Below are 18,876 nucleotides of genomic sequence, written 5' to 3'. Positions count from 1 at the left end.
GTTTATTTCTAGACTCTCTATTCCATTGGTCTGCATGTCTCTCTTTATGCCCATAACACACTGTTTTTGTTGTTGTTGTTGAGTTTTGTGTGTGTATGACAGAGACAGAGACAGAGAGAGGGACAGGTAGGAACAGACAGACAGGGAGGGAGAGAGATGAGAAGCATCAATTCTTTGTGGCAGCTCCTTAGTTGTTCATTGATTGCTTTTTCATATGTGCCTTAACTAGGGGGCTACAGCACAGCAAGTGACCCCTTGCTCAAGCCAGCGACCTTTGGGCTCAAGCCAGCGACCATGGGGTCATGTCTATGACCCCACACTCAAGCCAGCGACCCGTGCTCAAGTTGGTGAGCCTGCGCTCAAGCTGGATAAGCCCACGCTAAAGTCTGTGGCAGAGGTTTCAAACCTGGGTCTCCATGTACCAGTCTAATGCTCAATCCACTGCGCCACTGTCTGATCAGGCATTACACACTGTTTTGATTTTTGTAACTTTGTAGTAAGTTTTAAAACCAGAAAGTGTGAGTCCTTCAACCTCATTCTTTTTCAAGATTGTTTTGGGCCCCGGCCAGTTGGCTCAGCGGTAGAGTATCAGCCCAGTGTGTGGAAGTCCCAGGTCCAATTCCCAGTCAGGGCACACAGGAGAAGCAACCATCTGCTTCTCCACCCCTCCCCCTTCTTTCTCTCTCTCTCTCTCTTCCCCTCCCTCAGCCATGGGTCATTCAAGCAAGTTGGCCCCAGGTGCTGAGGATATCTCCATGGTCTCACCTCAGGTGCTAAAATAGTTTGGTTGCTGAGCAATAGACAGTGACCCCAGATGGGTAGAGCATCACCCTGTAGGGGGCTTACTGGGTGGATCTCGGTCAGAGTGCATGTGAGAGTCTGTCTGCCTCCCTGCCTCTCACTTAATAATAATAATAATAATAATAATAAAGATTCTTTTGGGAAAAGTTAAACTTTTTTTTTAAGATAATTGTATCTTCATACGTAGTTATAAGAAAATAATACAGAGAGTTCTCATATATCTTTTACCCAGTTTCCTCCAATAGTAATTAACATCTTGCAAAACTATAGCACAACATCACAGGCAGGACATTGGCAGTGATAGCATTCAAGATACATGTCACCCCATGTTGTCAGTTTATAGACACACCCACTACCCTCCACCCTCCAACTCTCCATGGCTGAACCTTGGCAACCCTTGAGCTCTTCCTGTAGCTATGATTTATCATATCATAAATAGAATTGCCCAGATGTATCCTTTGAGGATTGGTCTTTTCAACACAACATAATTCCCTAGAAATTCATCCAAGTTCCTTTATGTATCAATCTTTTAGTGCTTTTTATTGCTATGTAATGGTCCATGCCATAGCTCTGTAAAAAAAAAATTTTTTTAAGGAAAAAAATGAAGTCACTGAATCCTAGTTTCCTGTACTGTCTTCCTGTATCTTTTGACCTTTCACACTGTGTGGTTAAAAGAACCAGTCACCAAGACAGCAGAAGGGAGAAAGCTGAAAATAAGCAAAGGCCAGGCCTATCACCAGTGCTTTCCTGTGGATGACCCTTCCTAGTTTGGAGAGAGACATTTGTTGATACTGAAATGTTGCCTGTAAATATGTGGCTCAGAGCAGAATCTCGGTGTTGGGATGAGAGCATTAGGTGTCACAAGAGGCGTTTCTCATGTTCTGTGAAGCATTGCTGTCATTCATCATCATGTGGGCCGTGAAAACTCAGGTTTTCAATCCGGGTCCCCGTGTTGACCTTGAACACAACACTGAGCCCTCTTTTCCTAGCAGAAAAGCATCAAGAGCTTTTCTTCAAGGCATCTTCCCTCGTCACATAGACAGCAAGTGCTCAGTCCTGTGCCAGGCACTGGAGACGCAGGATGCGAAGGGTGCAGGCTCGATCTTAAGCTTCATGATGCTGAGCTGGGGTTGATCCTCCCTACAGTTGTTTATGGGACACCTATCTATCGATGCCATTTTACTGAGCTCCAAGGGTGTGATTGAAGACGCAAGTCAATCAGGCACCTTTCTTGCCATCAGTCTCAAGAAACTTATTCATGAGTACATAAGTAAGAATATAAGATTTTTTTAAAAATGTTAATATAGAGAAAGTACCAGAAAGTCTACAAACCCAGAGAGTGTCTTTGTGCCTGGGGCCTTATCTTAGTCATTCCTGTTTATTTAAACTCAGTGCCTGGCTGTTAAAAACACTTAATCAGCGTGGTTAGTTAAGTCTGATTGACGGGTGGATTGATTGACAGAGATGGTATTTCAGCCGACATTTGATGAATGAGAAGCATCCAGCAGTGTGGAGACTAAGAACTGGGTATTCTAAGCAGAGGGACCAGCATAAGCAAAAACCTAAGTGGGGGTGCTAGAAAATTCTAGGATACCCATTACAGGAAGCCCCACATGGTTCAAGTTGGCTGAAGCAGAGGTTTTAGGAAAACAAGGGATGTAAGTTTGAAAGGACCTGGAGCCTGCATCTACAGGGTCTTCGATGCCAGGCTGAGGAGTTTGACTTCATTCTTCAGTGGCAGGAGAGTGCTATAGAAAAAAAAATTTTTTGTTAAGTTTTATGTGTCCATCGTTCGGATTTATAGTGTTTTTAAAAATGTATGAATTTGCACATCCAAAGACATGGTACCTATGAGAGAGGGTTTCTGGTTTGATCCCTGTTTGGGCCCATTGCCCTCTCATAGATTCATGACCTCTGACCCATCCCTGTACCCTGCCATAAAAAGAAGTGCTGTCATTTATTGGGGGGTGAGGGGGAGGCTACATTAAGGAAAAGCATCACCAACATAGTGAAACAAACTCAAAACCCAGAGTTGACCTTTGGATGAGAAGTATTTTCAGCCGGTCTCTCTGAGCTAGGGGACCCTGTCACCTGGCCCTGATGTCTTTTCCTTCCTTTTCTTCTGCCTGCTGCCTCCCCCTGCTGAGAGAAGGGTGGCTGCTCTCTCTTTCCTGCTCTCAAGGAATGGTCGAGAAGATCTGCGATATGACGTCGTTCTAATATTTGTTGTTCTTGACGGTGTGCTTATCGCCGTAGGGCAGAAACACACCAGACAAAGCCGCGTCTCCTCTCAGGGAATTTACATTCAAATTGTTCCTCCTCCTTTCTCTCCCTCCATCCCTTGTGAACACGCATTTTAATTTCTCGCAGGCTGTCCAAACAGACCCTTTCAAGGACCTTGCCATTAAAAGTGAAATTAACTTTAATCTGTACCTGGTTGCGAAGCTTCTACGGGCCCACCGCTGTGCTGGGTGCTGTGGCGTTCACTTCCGGTTGTTCTTTCATTCATTTATCCATTCAAAACGTGTTTTTTGAACACCCGTGTGCTAGACAGGCAGGCGACCTGTATGCCCTCATGGAACTTACATTGTAGAACTTAGAATATTTCGGTGGAAGTAAGATTCATTTTCAGACAGCAGTTGAGTGTGCATGACAGAAAAGATACAAGAAGGAATGACACAATGTACTAAATTGAGTAGTTATAGCCAATATTTGTTGAGCCTGTGCTATATCCTAATAAGCTCAAGAGCATCTCTTTATTTAAGCCTCACAATAGACCTATTTTGCCCATTTTATAGACAAACATATTACAGACTTACAGAGAGTAAGGAGAAAGTAAAGGACAGGCAAGAGATTTGAATCCAGGCAGTCTGATGCCAGAGCTCAATTTTAACCACTACTTTACATTGTATGACCTCAGCTGAATATAAACAAGTATTAAAACAAATAGTATAGTAAAAGTCAGCCTGGAAGGGAGGACACTATTACTGGCTTCTCTTAGCACTTGGCTGTCAAAGCCTGACGCATGTGTGCCACAGATGGGCAGGCCAAAGCCCTCTCTCCTGGGCAGGCTGTGAGGGGAGGGTATTAGTATCAAAGCTTCGGGAGGAGATGGGCAGGTTGGGGTGTGTCAGAGTGAAGGAGCCGGACCCAGGCAAGGCTCCTCCAAGACTGAGAAGGGAAACTGAGGCCCTTAGGAGAGTGGTGCAGCAAGAGTCTCATGCACTCCAGCAGAGGGCTGGGTTTTGAGTCTCTATGTTTAATCTGCAATCAGGGATCTCTACTGGAGAGGAAGAGCTGCCCTCCCTGGGCATGGAGTCCTGGTCGGCCAGTCCAGTTGACCCATCTGATTCTGAGACGCCACACTAGGAAAGTTCCATAACTAAAGGTAACAACTTTACAGAGTGGTCTTGGCAGCCCCACCTGGGCCATGTCTGCCTCACTTCAGAGTCCGCAGATCAAAGTAGGGAGCCTTGATCTCTCGGCACGGAGCCCCAGTCAGTCACCTTCTCCCTGGTCTACCTCACTTAGCACTCTGTCTCCAGCCAGTTGCTGGGATCAACCAGAACTTACATCTCAGGTTCCTAGGCTAGGGTCTGTACCAGGGGCCTGAGCAGCGAATGGATAACCTTTCTGATCCACTTAACTCTCTAATTTTTCTTTGATGGGATTGTATTTTGCTATTTTCACATCGTACCTCCTTTTCCACTTGACCATCTCCGCCGCTGGTAGCCACTCTCCTCCATTCATACACGTCATCAATCCTTCTGTCCTGCTCAGTCATTAATAAAGATGGTAAATGATTCTGAGACAAATTCTCACCACTGCACAACCCTACAGGACACTTACCTTTAATTAGTTATGCTACCTTTCATCTCTCTAATGCCCTTTGGTTTCCGATTTCCAGCTGCTTTTGAATTCGTGTGGCTTTTATCCAGTCCTGTTTGAACTAATTTCATGAGTGAAAATCTGAAAGACATTTTACTGAGTATTGATTCAGGTCCAGGCCTATCAAGAGCTTTGTCTTCATTTTTTTTAACAGATTAATAGAGTTCAATTTGGTCTTAGTAAACCCAGCCTTCCTAACATACCTCTCTCAATATTCTTTTCAATAGTAGCCCTGTTTTCTCTATTAATGGCCTAGTAATTTGAATTGTGTTGATGTCAGACTTCACAAAAGAAAGCCTGTATTTATATTCAAGAACCTGTGTGTATAAACAAGAAAATTTGTTTATATTCAGCTGACTCTTATTTACTGTCAGGACTAATCCTCTTCGATTTTTTCAAAGGTAATAGTGGTTGTGCTATTTCCAATAACTTGTAATGATTTGTTTTTAAAAAATACAAATAGTTGAGTATTCTGTAATCACCTAGTTAACCAGTTTCTGGTGTACTTTCTTGTACAAAACAGGGAGTGATTTAAACTCTGAGCAATGAGAGCTCATACTATTTCATTAAATAATTTAAAGTTGTGTAGCCATTTAAAAATAATTCTTGCCTGACCTGTGGTGGCGCAGTGGATAAGGTGTCGACCTGGAATGCTGAGGTTGCCAGTTCAAAACCCTGCACTTGTCTTGTCAAGGCACATATGGGAGTTGATGCTTCCTGCTCCTCCCCCCTTTCTCTCTCTCTCTCTGTCTCTCTCTCTCTCTCTCAGTCTCACTCTCACTCTCTCTCCTCTCTAAAAAAAAAAAGAATAAAAAAAAAGCTTCCTAAAAATAACTCTTAAGTCTTTAAAATGTAACTGACAGAAAGTAGACTATTCTGAGGTTAATTGCTGGATACCATAGGGTTATAAGGGTTACAGCTTGCAGTATTTTGATTTGATATATGGAAATCCTTGGACATAGGATGGGGAAGAATCTCACTGTAGGGCTATAAGAAAGTGTCTTTTTGTATTGAGTTAGATTCTGTTTTTAAATTAACCAAACCCTTCTATGTATGAGCTTTTGAGGCTCACAATTTCATGTCAGATCGTGAAGTTAACTCTTGATTAGAATACAACTATCCATCTAAAATATTAAGTACCTGGAGCAGCTGTGAGAAGCTTGTTCTTTGCCTTCTGTCTATACTGGATCTAAAAAAGTCTTCATCAGTAGAAATAGAAAATATTATACCTCTAAGAATTGTTGTAGTCATATCACACACCCATGTAGCTACCCAACCTCTGTGTGTGTGTGTGTGTGTGTGTGTGTACCTGCACTGTTTATAAAATGAGGTTTTCTTGGTAGCTCTTTGACTCGCTTATTATGATTAAGAAAGATTCTCCAAGCAAACAAAGGACAACTAATCTGACCCTCTTTGAAAGCAGGCTAGAAGCATCTGCTCTCAAGAGATAGGCCTGGGCTGGATTCCATCCTAGACAGCCAGTGGAAACTTCTCGAAACAATAAGATTTTAAAATGAAATCCTTTTGAAGTAGCGGGGCTGTCTCCACTCAGGGGAAAATAAAAAGTTAAAAAGGCAATGTGGCAGGTCCTCTGATGGTGTTTGTAGAGCCATTTAAGGAACAAAATATAACCCTCTTAAAAATCTGTGTGCATCAGTCATGGGGCTCTCTTCATCCTCTAGTGAGGGTAGAGAAGTAGCATTTACTTGGCGTGTTTGGACATTTTGCTTGAACAGGCATCAACAGTATACATATAAGAAGCAGAAAGCACTATTTAGGAAGAAACCTGGGGAATCATGTTTGACTTGGATGTGAATATGAGTCTGCATTGATGTTCACATAAAACTAAACAGACGCATGGTTCCTCTTGTCTCCCCAGGAAGACGATGGACGCTTCTAATGTTAGAGTTGGCAAATTTTTTTCTAAAGAAAACCAGACAATAATCACTTTAGACTTTGTGAGCTGCAAGGTCTCTATTATAACACCTTAAATCGGCTGCTGTAGTGTGAAAGTAACCACAGACAATATATAAATGAGCGGGTGTGGCTGTGTTCCAAAAACGCTGTCTTTGTGGACACTGAAATTTCAATTTCATATATTGTCGCATGTCATGTAATATGACTCTTTCTTGATGTTGTTTCATAGGCCATGGGAAAACAAGCCATGGATGGAATTTGGCAGCTACCGGCAAATCCGGTAGTTTGCCAACACATCCTTGTCACCTCGCAGCCCCTGGCCCGTCTGAGGGACCTCGTAGGTGTTCAGCACATAGTTGTTCACTTAGCTGTCATGATGTCAGAGCACAGAGTAAGCTTTTGCTCTACAACACACACTTGACATTTGCAAGGGATTTATCTTTAAGTCTTTGCTAATCCCCCCCATTCCAAGCACCACTCTTGCAAATAATTTCCCCCATAAAATGCATTCAAGTATAACAGAATAATTAAAGTGACCCTTTCAGGCCCTTCATGATTCTATAAATATGGGGTTAAAGTCCTTTACTTAGCGATTAAAATAAATTCTGCCACCAAAATCAATTCTCTGTCACATTACATCATTCAGCGATGACATTAACGGTGAATTTACCTCAATCTGAAAAACCAATCCATAGTGATAATGAGTGATGGTGACCGCTCTGCCAGATAGCACCTGTGTTTGCTGAGGAGCAGAATGACAGTGCATCCCTTTAGCGGGATAGGCAGGCCCAGCAGCCCAGCAGGGCCATCCTAGTGGGTGTCACCCATATTAAGGAGCAGAGAATACTAGGCTTCTTCAATAAGCAGGTGGTAGGCTGGTGTTGGACATGACTAAGCTCTCCAGTGCCACAAGTGGCTTCTCCCTAAACGTTATCCTCCAAATGGTTACACTCGGTGTTTAGGCCTTGGCCAAATTTCACGTGATTATGCATTTCTGGACCTGGGTTGTTTTTTTTTTTTAAATGTCAGTAGGATTCACTCACGCTAAAGATCTGTTGTACTTTATTTGTCAGAATCTTAGACACTTTTTTAGTCACTATATTGTAGAAGAATACAGACTTGCTGGAAAGGGTCTACAGAAGAACCACAAAATGATCAAAATGAGAGATGGTAGCATTTGTAGGAGAAAAGGGAAAGAAATCAAGATTGTTTTATCTTTGAAAAGGAAAATAATTCTTGCCATCAAAAAAGTTATTTTTTTAAGGGAATTTGATTAGACATTGCAAACAGAGGAGTGAGGTGCATAGTATGGGGCCAGGTGCCAGATGATCCCAAGGGAAACTTACTTGATAAAGAAAGGCCTCATAGAGCTTGTAATGAGAACCAAGGAAGAAATGGTGGCATCTGCAAACCATGGAGAAGAAACAGTTGGCCACATGATATTAGATGACTGAACAGTTGATTTCTCGAGGTTTTCTTCCTACAGTATATGCCTTGATCCCAATAGCCTAACTGAAACAAACAAACAAAAAAACCCAGAAACTACTTTCTTGGGAATTTTTTTTTATTATTAAATGAGGGGTAGGCAGGCAGAGAGACAGACTCCCACATGTGCCCCAACTGGGATCCCCCCAGCAAGTCCACTAGGGGGTGATGCTCTGCCCATCTGGGGCCATTGCTCTGTTGCTCAGCAACAGAGCCTTTCTTAACACCTGAAGTGAGGCCATGGTGCCATCCTCAGCACCTAGGGCCAACTTGCTCGAATGAGCCATGGCTGCAGAGGGGAAGAGAGAGAGAAGAGGTAGAGGTGGAAAAGCAGATGGTCGCTTCTCCTGTGTGCCCTAGCCAGGAATCGAACCTGGAGGACTTCCACATGCCAGGCCAACACTCTACCACTGAGCCAACCAGCCAGAGCCTTTCTTGGGAATTAAATTTATCCAAAATGTCATTTATTCTAATTTAATGATGAGTCTGTCTTTAGCCAATGATCAGTGGGCTACTTGCCTTATCTTTCACTTTGTGTATTATAAGCCTCTGAGGGCTGTACAGCAGCAAACATTTTTGAGACTCCAGTGCTGTTCCACTCTTCAGACAGAATGTCAGACTCTTCAACTGTATTTTCAACTGTCTTGTGAGACAAAGACTAATTGATTTGACCTCATGCTGTTGCATGTTGAGAGACATAAATCTTCAGCACTCTTCCCTGAATTCATTGATTTCATTAAACACTGTCTGCTTGTATTTGCAAAATGTTGTAATTTCCCAATGATTTCTTTGAACTGCAGCACATAAACAAATTTTTTTTTTTTTTTTTTGGAACAATGCCTTTCTTAGCTTTGAGCTTGTGTTTTCATCTTTTATTTCCGATAGGTCTTCTACATCAAGTCCATTGCGCCACAGAAAATATCAACCTTAGGGAAAAGTAACGTGATAGTCACAGGAGCAAACTTTACCCAGGCATCTAATAACATCGTCATGATTCTGAAAGGAACCAGTACTTGTCATAAGGATGTGTGAGTTCTGAGTTCAAATATTAGTAATTGACTCTTGATAATATAGCGAGAAGTTAAAACTTATGCCAAATATAATCTTTAGGTAGTCAAATAATTTCCACGTGTCAATTAATCTGCATATTTGATACATGTAATTTTAAAAAGTAAAATTATCTATGTGCTACATTTGAAGTTAACTGTGAGAGAATCTGCCCCTTGTTACCCCTCAAAATCTTAGTACATGATAATTTCAGGCTAGTGCCTGTTTTGGGTCTTGATTAGTTTTCATTAACAAAATCAAGTATTTTGAATAGCACATACATTCTGAAGATGATCCCCTTAGAAAAATAGTTGAGTGCCTCAGATTTTGATGGGAAACATATATTGGATCTTCCAATGGAATTGCCTAAAGTTAAAAAAAAAAAAAAGAAAAGAAACTTTCTGATCCATTTTATTCTTTATAATCCTTCTCTTTCTCGGATTGATGTTAGGACAAAATAATAACTAAATGGAACATAAATTAGCATGAAAAACTGGGAGAAAGAACAAATAGACCAACTCAAAAAATATCTGGTCAAGGTACCACTTGAACATCATTATGTCTGTGCTTCTTTTCCCCCAACTTATCCATTCAATGACACTTTTGAGAGAGAAAAAACTTCATCATCTCACTGATGTTCTTGTACAAATGATAGCGCCCCTGCCCCCCAAAAGAGATATAATAATAACATAATAGAGAATTTGAGTTTCATGCTTGTTAGCTCCTATAAGTTTGGGCTAATTTGAAATAAAAGATGTTGCAGTCTACATGAAATATCAGACTGAGCTTGTTCCCATCCTGGGAATGCATTAAAGACAGTCTGCTGAAGCATGGTGTTTTGGTTTTTAACCACGAAAACAGATTTGTACAGCATTTTAATCTGCCACACTTATTTACTGATTTTCTGTTTCAATTCATTTGCTACATATAACTGCCATCCCCTTACCCTCCCAGCAGTCAGTGTGAGAAGCTGCTCATCAGTGGCTTTCCTCTGTTCTGCTATTTACCAGAATTATCAAGTACGCATTAGTGGCTGTATCTATGCGACGTAGGTATTTTTGTGCCGCTTAAGCCAGAGAAACACCTTATTGCAAGAGTCTTTCATTTCGTGTAACAAAGTCTGAACCTAGACACCTGTGTTCTCACTGGCAGGCAGTCTGCTCCCCTGGAAAGTAAGTAGTTTTCCAGAGCGCTACCCTGTCTCTGCCTCCTTATGCTCTCATTTCTATGCCGAACATGTTCTGAGATGCTGCAGTTATTAAATTCAACGAGTAGGAGAACTTTCGGCATATAGCATTTCACTAACCACATTAGTGTGGTGAACCCGAGTTCATGAGCCATAAGTATAATACCCAGTTCACCCTACAGCTGATTTTGTGCTGTAATCCTAAACTCTTTTAATACAGTAAGTATTTAAAAAGAACAAAAACAAAGAAAACTATTCTAAAAGAAAAAAATACGAGAATGGTAGCAGAATGACCCACATTTTGGCCTTTTTACCTCTAAAATTTATAAACAAGCTGGACTTTTAATTATCAGCCATTTTATGATGGATTTCCAAGAGCCAGAATGACATCTGAGGTGGTGTAAGTACAAACTGACTCATGCGGGTTTTGAATTTGCCTTACTCTTTGAATCTATTATTTCAACGTAAGGAATATGCACATTAAAGTTGATAATCATGCATGTTCTCATGTTGCATAATTGTACTGAGCATTATGCAGCCACGACCCAGTCCTGATGGTTTGTGCCGTAGAGGGCACTGTAAACATGCGGCCGAGGCAGCTGCCCGTTCCGGAGGGAATGCTGTACAAGGCTTTGCTTTGGCTTCTGAAGAGTGACAAGGACACAGCCTGTAGATGTCAGGAGTCCCCAGGACAGTTCCAGCTAATTTCCAGTCTGGAGCTATGTGGTAGCCACTTGGTTCTGATGGCTGATTGATTCGGAGACCCCTGGGCTCTTGACGTCGGCTTTAGTCATTGGCTGTCCGCTCTATGTGCAGCGGAACTCTCATCTCTGCCTGGGGTTGGGTTCCACCCTCCCTGTACTGGACTGGGACTTCTCTTTCTTTTAAGCTTTTCATTATGGACATTTTCAAACATACACAAGAGAGAGAGGAGTGTATGAGCCTCTCTGTACCCATCCTCCAGCTTCACAGTTTATCAAAACTTGCCAATCTTGTTTCATCTATCTCCCTCACGTTTCTGCGGGGAAAGGAAGAATAGCAGCTGGAGTTTTTCAAAGCAAATCCCAGACACCATAGCCTTTCTCTCGCAGATGCTTCAGTATGCATCTCTGACAGATAAGGAGAGTGCCACTGTCGTACTCAACAAAATTAACAGTAATTCCTTAATATAGCTTAATACCCAGTTCATATTCCACTTTCTGTTGAGGCTTCTTACAGTCCCTTCTTCCCCACTTATAAGGAAAAGCAAATAAAAGCATAAAAATACACAAAAGAAAGAGGGCCAGTGGTTTCATCAGCAGTTGCCCTGCAGCTATCTGCTAGTTCATGAACTGTTGTTGAGTAATCAACTGTGCTAATTTTCTGCATCATGTAAGAGTTCTTTTTCTGCCTCTTTCTAGGATACCAGTCAGCCATGTGCTAAATGACACCCATATGAAATTCTCTCTGCCCTCAAGCCGAAAAGAAATGAAGGATGTGTGTATCCAGTTCGATGGCGGGCACTGTGCTTCCGTGGGGTCCTTGTCTTACATAGCCCTGCCCCACTGTTCCTTCATCTCCCCTGCTACCACCTGGATCAGGTACTTTCTCAATTCATATTTTCCTCCCCTTGTGCTTCAAAAGGTCAGATGCATAAAGATCATGGCTTTCAGCCTGACCAGGCAGTTGTGCAGTGGTTAGAGCATCGGACTAAAACATGGAGGACCCAGTTTCGAAACCCCGAGGTCACCAGCTTGCGTGCGGGCTCATCTGGTTTGAGCAAGGCTCACCAGCTTAAGCCCAAGGTCTCTGGCTTGAGCAAGGGGTCACTCGGTTTGCTGTAGCCCCCCAGTCAAGGCACATATGAGAAAGCAATCAATGAACAACTAAGGTGTCACAACAAAGAATTTATGCTTCTCATCTCTCTCCATTCTTGTCTCTCTGTCCCTATCTGTCTTTCTTTCTGTCTCTCTCTGTCTCTGTCACAAAAAAAAAAAAAAAAAAAAAAAAAAAAAAAAAAAAAAAGGTCATGGCTTCTAACTCAAATTAATATATAAATAATAGTCGTAGCTAAGTTTCTCTCCCATAATTCCTCCTCAAATTTATTCCCGAACAACAAACCTCGTCCTGACAAGCAAGTTGCTTCCTATTGTCATAGTGAACACTCCCTGCCGTGGCCACCAAGAAGCTCACCCAAAAATGTTTGTTCAGACTCTGGCTTCTTGTCCAATCATGTAAAGCTCTCACTTTTTAAAATATTTGTTCAGCTGCAGTAACTGGTCTTGGCTTAGATTTCTGGTACAAACCTATAATCCTCTTTTCTATGTCTCCCCTCACCTCTGCCCATGACACGGCGCTGCTTTTTTCTTAGGTCTTTCGCTTTAAACCCTTTAGAGTAAGCTGTTTTGAGTAATCTGAGGAAATATTGGGAGCTATCTAAATCAAAAGTAGCATTTAATTTCAAAGATATTCCCTAATTGAGAGATGGAAATTCCAAATTAAAATCTTCCAGATAACTTCAAGAAAAAAAATTATTTTCTCCCTAGTTGAATTTAAACTTACATTCAGATTTTGGAATATAACTCTAAACAAATTTTTTTCACCTAATACAGCATGAAGCTTATTTTCAAAGCACTTTCTAGATAAAACTACAGATAAAAAAGAAAAAAAAACAAAAAAAAGAAAAAAATTACACCTGAGCTGTTGGTGGCGCAGTGAATAAAGCGTCAATCTGGAACACTGAGGTCGCCGGTTCGAAACCCAGCTTGCCCAGTCAAGGCACATGCGAGAAGCAACTATCTACGAGTTGAAGCTTCCTGTTCTTCCCAACCCCCCCCCCACCTTTTTTTCTCACTCTCCCTTCTCTAAAATCAATAAATAAATCTGAAAGAGAGAGGGGGGGAGGGAGGGAGGGAGAAAAGGAAGGAAGGGGGGGAGAGAGAGAGTGAGAGAGAAAGAGAAAGAGAGAAAGAAGGGAAGGAAGGAAGGAAGGAAGGAAGGAAGGAAGGAAGGAAGGAAGGAAGGAAGGAAGGAAGGAAGGGGAAGGGAAGGGAAGGGAAGGGAAGGGAAGGGAAGGGAAGGGAAGGGAAGGGAAGGGAAGGGAAGGGAAGGGAAGGGAAGGGAAGGGAAGGGAAGGGAAGGGAAGGGAGAAAGAAAGAAAGAAAGAAAATTCCTTCGAATATTCTCATTTAAGATTGAAAGGTGGACATATGAGGCTGCTAGGGCTACCATACAAAGTAGCACAAACTGGGTGGCTTCAATAATAGAATATTTATGTCTCTAAGTTCTGGAAGCTAAAAGTCCAAGATCAAGGTGTCATCATGGTTGCTTTCTTCTGAGGCCACTCTAGTTGGCTTATAGATGGCCTCTCCCTCTGCCTGTGTCCTAATCTCTTTTTTTTATTATTATTATTAAGTGAGAAGTGGGGAGGCTTGTGCCCTGACTGGGATCCACCCAGCAAGCCCCCTACCGGACAATACTCTGCCCATCTGGGATGGCTGCTCCATTGCTTGGCAACCAAGCTATTTTAGCACCTGAGGGAAGGCCATGGAGCCAACCTCAGCATCCAGGGCCAACTTGCTCGAACCAGTTGAACCATGGCTACGAGAGGGGAAGGGGGGTAGACAGAGGTGTAGAGAAGCAGATGGTCACTTCTCCTATGTGCCCTTACCGGAAATCAAACCCAGGACTTCCACATGCTGGGTGATGCTATACCACTGAGCCAACTGGGCCAGGACCACAACTCCTCTTTTTATAAAGATACAACTCATTGGATTTGGGCCTACCTCAATGATCTCATTTAACCTTAATCACCTCTTTAAAGACCCTCTCTCCAAATGTAGTCACATTCTGAGGTACTGGGGATTATTAGGACTTCAACAATTCCACCCATAACAGTGGCATGAGGAAAACTTCAATTTCTAAACCAAGGTTCTAGCAGAGCACTCCCTGCTCTGGGTCTGATTACTTCCTACCATGAAGCCCACATTGTTGTGGCACTCCCCACATACTGAATGTGTTAAATCTGTTGACTTGGTTAATGTTCCCAGACGGAAAGGCCCTGCTATGAGCACCCCTTTCGCAGATGAGGAAACTGAGACATGGAGCGTTCAGATGATTTGCCCAGGCTTCCAGGGTGCTATGCTCTAAGATACCAGCATCCTGCTTTGCCATAATACAAGAGGCATCATGCTGCCCAGACACCTTTGACAAAATGAGCCTGTGTCTCTCAGTAACTCCTAGATAAGATCATGGCTCTGCAGTCTCCCATGGGCCATGCTTGGCTAGGTTTTCTAGTAATGGCAACAGGCTGGCATGAGGCCAACTCGGCCCTTTGTCCTTAGGGCTGGAAGGTTCAGGGCTCAATGTCTTTCTTCTGCTCTACACAAATTGGACTGCTCGTGCCCACATCGTGGTCTTATCATCATGGGCCCAGCTGACATACCCGGCTCCTGTCCCCTGGAATGAGTGTCTAGTGACCTACATGAATGAGAAAGTGAGGGCAGGCAGAGCTGTGAACAGCTGTTTATTTCACACCTGATGACCACTTTGCTTATATGCGAGTATGTACCGAGACTATGTGAAGTCATTTGGCTTGGTTTCAGACAGATAGGGTGTAGATGTTGTTTATATGCTTTACCAAATAGGGATGTATACTTCTAATGACATTTATCATTTCACTTTGTCCAACGTGTTCTCTGTCTCCTTAAATAAAACATAATTAGTAGGTTGGGCATTTGATTTAAATATTGTTAGATTAAAGCTTCTTCATATAGTTTAAGCAGCAATCATACAAAATCCCATTCAGTGTTCAGTGAAACCTTTTCAAGGGTCAGCTGCTGCTCTGATTATATGTGGCAACACAGCACACCAAAACTCAAACTTTCATAAAAGAATTTAGGCATTTTCTTATAAGTTACAACAGGATCTGATGTGAATATTTTATATGCATGTATCTTAAAAACTATGACTTTGGACCTTGGCCGGTTGGCTCAGTGGTAGAGCATCAGCCTGGCGTGCAGGAGCCCCGGGTTCGATTCCCGGCCAGGGCACACAGGAGAAGCGCCCATCTGCTTCTCCATCCCTCCCCCTCTCCTTCCTCTCTGTCTCTCTCTTCCCCTCCCGCAGCCAAGGCTCCATTGGAGCAAAGTTTGCCCAGGTGCTGAGGATGGCTCCATGGCCTCTGCCTCAGGCGCTAGAATGGCTCTGATTGCAGCAGAGCGATGCCCCAAGATGGGCAGAGCATCGCCCCCTGGTGGGCGTGCTGGGTGGATCCGGGTCGTGCGCATGCGGGAGTCTGTCTGACTGCCTCCCCGTTTCCAACTTCAGGAAAGAAAAAAACCCCAAAACTATGACTTTGTAGTTAGTGTCATTAAAAAACAAACAAAAAAAAACCTCTAAAATCATCCTGCATTTAAAATTAAGTTTTGTTAATTTGCTCTCAAACATAACTCAATTCCATCTTAAGTGTGAATAAATGGATAACTTTGTTCATAAATGCAAAAAGCCTGTGACTTTACTATGAAACTCTTTGTTGCTTTTTTTCTTGCAGTGGTGGTCAAAACATAACCATCATGGGCAGAAATTTTGATGTAATTGACAACTTAATCATTTCCCATGAGTTAAAAGGAAACATAAACGTAAGTTTTTGGCGGCTGTGTAATCACAATTATTTTAAGGAATGATTTTGTTTTTATAAAATATGTCGGGGGACAATTTATTTCTGTGCCTTGTGACATCGCATGCTCTTACCTATTGCGTGGAGCATACCACCTGTGCTGTAAAGGCAGTAATAAGACCTTGTACTTATAGTTGAGTATGTCAAGTTGTGGCTCAGAAGAGAGAGGAATCGACTTAGTATGACAAGACCTGCCGTCTCCTCCATGGATGATTTATGGCAAGTCACTTTAATGAGACGGAGTTTATGAATATGTGTGAACAAGCCTTGTGAGTGGTGACAGTGTGAAGGACGAATAGCATTTCTGGGGAGAGGGGGTGATGTTCCCACTGCACAGAGAGAGCTGTGGTTCAGGGGCTCAGTGACTTGCTAGTCCCCAAAGTCTCACCTCTTGCCATTGTCTCTTTGACCCAGCTTGGTCCCTTCCTTCTGACCTTGCCTTCTCTTGCCTTTCACCTCCTGACACAGTGAGCTAGTGCACACCTCTTGTGACGTTCTTGCACTGATAGGGGTCACACACGGGCCTGGTCCCAGGAAACGATAGGTTTCAGATACGGGTTGGGGCCTTTGAGTGCACTCACTTCTCAACCCTTACCGAATGCTCTCCTTTATATAACGAGATGTGAAGGTCACAGCCCATCTGGGGCCCAGCCTGACCACTTCCTGCCAAAACCGGCGGGTCTTTGAGCAGTCACAGACCTGGTTCCTGCTTGGGAACAGTGTGGGTTCAGGCCTCCAGACAGGAGGCCTTCCTAAGTCATCCGTACAGCTTTGTCATGCACATGTCCACCTCCTGACACACTTCAGAGCCAGTGTTCCAAGCCTCGCATTGTATCTGATTCTAGACCATGTCTCCATGATGTGAACACATCCATTGAATTGTTTGCATAAATTGGCCCTCTGCCCAGAGACATTGCCTACATTTGTGAGTGGACTTACTCTCCCTCCCCAGTGCTATTCCTAGATCGAGTAGAACTTATTGTGCATCTGTTGTGGGTAAAACATGTTGATGGGTGCAGAGAAAAAAATAAACAAGATAGTCGTGTTGCCTTCACGGAGGGAAATGGCCCGGGTATCCTCAAATTCTAGGTCCTCTGATTGCCTAGCCAGATCAGGGTCCCCATGAGTCCAAGAAGGCCCTGTGTGTTTTCCACATGAAAGGGAATTTCAACGTGGATGAAATTAAGGATGTTTACGGAGTGGAGCAGGATGAGTAGGACTTGGATAGGTGGGAGCGGGAAAGCCAGTTCAGGTCACTCCCAGGGCTATGATGGGAATAGGTCAGCTGGAAACTAGAAGAGCAGTCGGAAGTGAGCAAGAAGGGTGGCTGGACAACTGTTGGCCTGTCAGAGAGTGTCAGACTGCAGCTCGGCCCTTCATTCTCTGGGCAGAGGGAGAACTGCCGATGTTTAAGTAGGGAGCAACCTGAGCATAGGTCCCTTTATTATCATCTTAGCAACGGTGCATGGGAGAGTTTAGAGAAGCAATAAACTGAGAAAACATCGGGAGATCGATGAGGAAGCTCCTGCAAAGTCACATGTGTTTGAGGTGTGAGCAGGTTCCACGCCTCAGCGGTCCATGGGGCTGCTGTCTATAGGGCAGGTCTAGACTGCTGGGGAGACTGTGGAGCTCGAGATGTTTGTGTCTTCCCTGTAAAGCTGCCACCGAGGGAGAACAGGAACAGCCCCGTGGTGGGGAGAGCACAGAGGAAGAAGGAAGCGCCCGGCAGGGCATCTTGCTGAGGAGTTGCACTTTAAGAAGAGAAAGCAAATAAGATGGCCAGTGAAGGTGGCCAAGCGGTTGCTTGGAAACTAATAAAAAAAAGCATTTCCGAGAATGGCAGCTGGTAACTAGTATGGAAATTGAGAGAGTTGGGGATAATGAGGTTAGGGTGACCCCATCACCAATAATCCTTCCAGAGGACATCTTTAATGAGAAGCCAGCCTGCCAGGGTTACGGCTGCTGAGAAGGTAGAGGTTCTCATCACAGCACCAGAAAGCGGGCGGAGACTCTGGCTGCAGTTTGAAAAGGTGATAATGGGGGAGGGGTTTTGCTTGTCCCCACATCAGCCCTTTGCATCAAATTTCCCCACCTGTTCCCTCTTGTTACCTCCTTTTCATATGTCAGTCGTAGAGAGTAAATAAAAAGAGGAACCCCAACCCCCAGCTGACAAATTTCTTTCTCGAGTGTTATCGCTCTTCTGTAAGACATTTTGTCAACCTCCCTTTCCCAGCAGCTCTCTCTGCCTGTTTCTCTGCGGGCCTGAAAATGCCAATATTTATGTTTGGTAGTTTTTGATAAATAAACCCATAAAGTGGGGCACGCTCTCTGTATTGTTCCCAGCCTTCGTGTTCTTCTCACGGGAATGCACTGTCCCTTTAACTTGTGTTCCCCCTGTTTTCTGTTAGGTCTACAAAGCCCTTCCTCCTTGTGGTTAGCGATTCTGCTGAAGCAGAAACGCAGCAGGAGCTTCCCCAGCATGACTCCCCTTGCAGGCCAGCTGCCGGCCCTGCTGAGGGCTCCTCTGCTCCTTTCTGGGAGTTTCCCCGAGGCTCCGGCTTCAAGTCTTCAAGTGCACACAGGCTCTGGGGTGCAGAGTCTTCCCCTTTCTCAAGCCTATTTCTTTCTGCATTACATTTCTTCCCCCATTGCCTAACCTGGCTGTTTTCATGGTTGTTAGTAATAACATTATAGCTAGCACGTGTGTGCCAGGCACCATTCTAAGCGTTTTTGTGTGGACAATCTTATTTATTGTAGCCCTCATTTAATTGAGTGAGTCCTTATCGCATCTGGTTTGATGGAAAGTTCGCTCAGCCCTGCCAGGTAGGCAGTGTTGCTGGCCCGTTTTACAGATGAGGAAACAGATGCCTAAAGACATTCCGTTGCCCAGGTCACG

The 18,876-nt window shown here is 43.6% G+C and overlaps 1 protein-coding gene across 1 annotated transcript in view; it reads left to right on the top strand.

Annotated features, from left to right (window-relative positions):
* The window catches only part of PLXNC1 (plexin C1), a 168,415-nt gene that overhangs the window by 93,462 nt on the left and 56,077 nt on the right, over window positions 1-18,876 (top strand). The window contains exons 10-12 of the mRNA XM_066257745.1: window positions 8,977-9,119; window positions 11,725-11,904; window positions 15,855-15,942. Of these exons, the coding sequence (XP_066113842.1) occupies window positions 8,977-9,119; window positions 11,725-11,904; window positions 15,855-15,942 (411 nt within the window). The remainder of the gene's footprint in view (window positions 1-8,976; window positions 9,120-11,724; window positions 11,905-15,854; window positions 15,943-18,876) is intronic.

Source organism: Saccopteryx bilineata, chromosome 2 (genome assembly GCF_036850765.1).
Source record: "Saccopteryx bilineata isolate mSacBil1 chromosome 2, mSacBil1_pri_phased_curated, whole genome shotgun sequence".
Lineage (NCBI taxonomy): Eukaryota > Metazoa > Chordata > Mammalia > Chiroptera > Emballonuridae > Saccopteryx > Saccopteryx bilineata.
Note: the sequence above shows the minus strand (reverse complement) of the source record. Positions and strands in the feature narration are given on the sequence as shown.